This window comes from Choloepus didactylus, assembly GCF_015220235.1.
Source record: "Choloepus didactylus isolate mChoDid1 chromosome 11 unlocalized genomic scaffold, mChoDid1.pri SUPER_11_unloc1, whole genome shotgun sequence".
NCBI lineage: Eukaryota > Metazoa > Chordata > Mammalia > Pilosa > Megalonychidae > Choloepus > Choloepus didactylus.
In genome coordinates this window covers 374,615-378,066 of record NW_023637577.1, presented here as the reverse complement: position 1 = coordinate 378,066, position 3,452 = coordinate 374,615, and the positions used below count along the sequence as shown (strand labels likewise).

General features: G+C 44.0%; 1 protein-coding gene across 1 annotated transcript; it reads left to right on the top strand.

Annotated features, from left to right (window-relative positions):
* The first annotated feature begins 293 nt into the window (after positions 1 to 293).
* On the top strand, positions 294 to 2,944 carry LOC119524440 (C-1-tetrahydrofolate synthase, cytoplasmic-like). The gene is given in 1 exon segment (XM_037823109.1): positions 294 to 2,944. A coding segment is annotated over 1 exon segment (2,148 nt). The 5' UTR covers positions 294 to 588; the 3' UTR covers positions 2,737 to 2,944.
* The last annotated feature ends 508 nt before the right edge of the window (positions 2,945 to 3,452 follow it).

The window sequence follows — 3,452 nt, the reverse complement described above, 5'->3', positions numbered from 1 at the left end:
GACTGAAGAATCAAGTTGCTCAGATGAAGGAGCAAGTACCTGGGTTCTCACCAGGCTTGGCAATTTTACAGGTTGGCAACAGAGATGATTCAAATCTTTATATAAATGTGAAGCTGAAAGCTGCTCAAGAGATTGGGATCAAGGCCACTCACATTAAGTTACCAAGAACAGCCACAGAATCTGAGGTTTTAAAGTCCATTATATCTCTGAATGAAGACCCCACTGTACATGGGTTCTTAGTGCAGCTACCTGTAGATTCAGAGAATCCCATTAACACTGAAGCAGTGTGAAAAAGATGTGGATGGATTGACTAGCATCAATGCTGGAAAACTTGCTAGAGGTGACCTAAATGACTGTTTTATTCCTTGTACACCTAAGGGATGCTTGGAACTCATCAAAGAAACAGGGGTGCAGATAGCTGGAAGGCACGCAGTGGTGGTTGGGCGCAGTAAAATAGTGGGTGCCCCAATGCACGACTTGCTTCTGTGGAACAATGTCACAGTGACTACCTGCCACTCAAAGACTGCTAACCTGGATGAGGAGGTTAATAAAGGTGATATCCTGGTGGTTGCAGCTGGTTAGCCTGAAATGGTGAAAGGGGAGTGGATCAAACCTGGGGCAATAGTCATCGACTGTGGAATCAATTATATTCCAGATGATACAAAAACAAATGGGAAAAAGGTTGTAGGTGATGTGGCATACGAAGAGGCCAAAATGAGAGCGGGCTTCATCACCCCTGTTCCTGGGGGAGTTGGACCCACGACAGTTGCAATGCTGATGCAGAGCACAGTAGAGAGTGCAAAGCGTTTCCTGGAGAAATTTAAGCTGGGAAAGTGGATGATTCAGTATCACAACCTTAACCTCAAGACACCTGTTCCAAGTAACATTGATATATCACGATCTTGCAAACTGAAACCTATCAGTAACCTGGCTCGAGAAATTGGTCTGCTCTCTGAAGAGGTAGAATTGTATGGTGAAACAAAGGCCAAAGTTCTGCTGTCCGTCTTACAATGCCTGAAGCACCAGCCTAATAGAAAATACGTGGTAGTGGCTGGAATAACTCCAACACCTCTGGGAGAAGGAAAAAGCACAACCACAATTGGGCTGGTGCAAGCCCTTGGTGCCCATCTTCATCAGAATGTATTTGCATGCGTGTGGCAGCCTTCCCAGGGCCCAACCTTTAGAATAAAAGGTGGCGCTGCAGGAGGTGGCTACTCGCAGGTCATTCCTATGGAAGAGTTTAATCTCCACCTCACTGGTGACATCCATGCCATCACTGCAGCTAACAATCTTGTTGCTGCAGCCGTCGATGCCCGGATATTCCACGAATTGACACAGACAGACAAGGCTCTCTATAATCGTTTGGTTCCGTCAGTAAATGGAGTGAGAAAGTTCTCTGATATCCAAATCCGAAGGCTACGGAGACTAGGCATTGAAAAGACCGACCCTGCTACGCTGACAGATGAAGACATAAACAGATTTGCAAGATTGGATAGTGACCCAGAAACTATAACTTGGCAAAGAGTGTTGGATACCAATGATAGATTCCTGAGGAAGATCACGATTGGACAGGCTCCAACAGAGAAAGGGCACACACGGATGGCCCAGTTTGATATCTCTGTGGCCAGTGAAATTATGGCTGTCCTGGCTCTCACCAGTTCTCTAGAAGACATGAGAGAAAGACTGGGCAAAATGGTGGTGGCATCCAGAAAGGGAGGGGAGCCTGTCACTGCTGAAGATCTGGGAGTGAGTGGCGCATTGACGGTGCTCATGAAGGATGCGATCAAGCCCAATCTCATGCAGACATTAGAGGGCACTCCAGTGTTTGTTCATGCTGGACCATTTGCCAACATTGCACATGGGAATTCCTCCATCATAGCAGACCGGGTTGCACTCAAGCTTGTTGGCCCTGAAGGGTTTGTAGTGACTGAAGCTGGATTTGGAGCAGACATTGGAATGGAGAAGTTTTTTAACATCAAATGCTGATATTCTGGTCTCCGCCCTCATGTAGTGGTTCTTGTTGCCACTGTCAGGGCTCTTAAAATGCATGGGGGTGGCCCCACGGTCACTGCTGGAATGCCTCTACCCAAGGCTTACATAGAGGAGAACCTGGAGCTGGTTGAAAAAGGCTTCAGTAACTTGAAGAAACAAATTGAAAATGCCAGAATCTTTGGTGTTCCAGTAGTGGTGGCTGTGAACGTATTCAAAACTGACACAGAAGCTGAGCTGGACCTCATCTGCCACCTTGCCAAGGAAAATGGGGCTTTTGATGCTATGAAATGCACTCACTGGGCAGAAGGGGGAAAGGGAACCTTAGCCCTGGCAGAAGCTGTCCAGAGAGCAGCACAAGCACCCAGCAACTTCAAACTCCTTTATGACCTCAAGCTCCCGATTGAGGACAAGATCAGGATCATCGTGCAGAAGATCTATGGGGCAGACGACATTGAATTGCTCCCTGAAGCTCAGCACAAAGCTGAAATCTACACAAAGCAGGCCTTTGGGAATTTGCCCATCTGCATGGCCAAAACCCACCTGTCCTTGTCTCATAACCCAGAGCAGAAAGGTGTCCCCACAGGCTTTGTCCTGCCCATCCGCAACATCCGTGCCAGTGTTGGGGCTGGTTTTCTGTACCCCTTAGTAGGAACGATGAGCACAATGCCTGGACTCCCTACCCGACCCTGTTTCTATGATATTGATTTGGACCCTAAAACCGAACAGGTTAATGGGCTGTTTTAAATAGATTGTCCTTTTTTTAAGAAGCTACTTTGAAAGTTTGACCAGTGTCTGTTCTGTGCCTTCTGTTAGTGAGGGAGTATAGGGAAGTCAAGAGAAGTCAGCCACTGCCCCTGAAGGTCTGCTGAAGTAAACAGCAGGGGTTTCCTCCAAGCTTAAGTTTCATCTTCATATACAAATGAATACAAAAATCATGCATGTCTATTTACTTTGGAAAATTCCATAGAATAAAATGAAATGATTTTGCTATTAAAAAAAAATGTTAATGTCAGGTGCTGCTCAGTTTACAGTAAAAACTTCAGCATTATGTACTTCAATTAATCATATAAGTTGAAAGTAGTCCTATGGAAATGTATATAGACAGCCTTAAACTATTTTGTGACTTGTGACTCAGTTTTTCCTCTTTAAGGAATCTATTTAAAGGAATCTATAAACATGTCTGTATACACACATTCACTGTTCATTGCAGATACTAAATAGGACAATAGTAAAATAAATTATGAGGCCTCCATATAAAGGAATATGTTTTATTCATAAAAGTTTTTAAATGAAATATAAAAATTCTTAGATTAAGTGGAAAAAGCAAAATTTTAAAAACCAATATGCATAGAGGAAAGAAAATAAAACAAAGGGCAATAGTGGTTATTTTGATATAGTGGAATTATTGCTATTACCTGTTTTATCTGAATTTTCTGGGTATTTTACAATAGTCAGTGTTC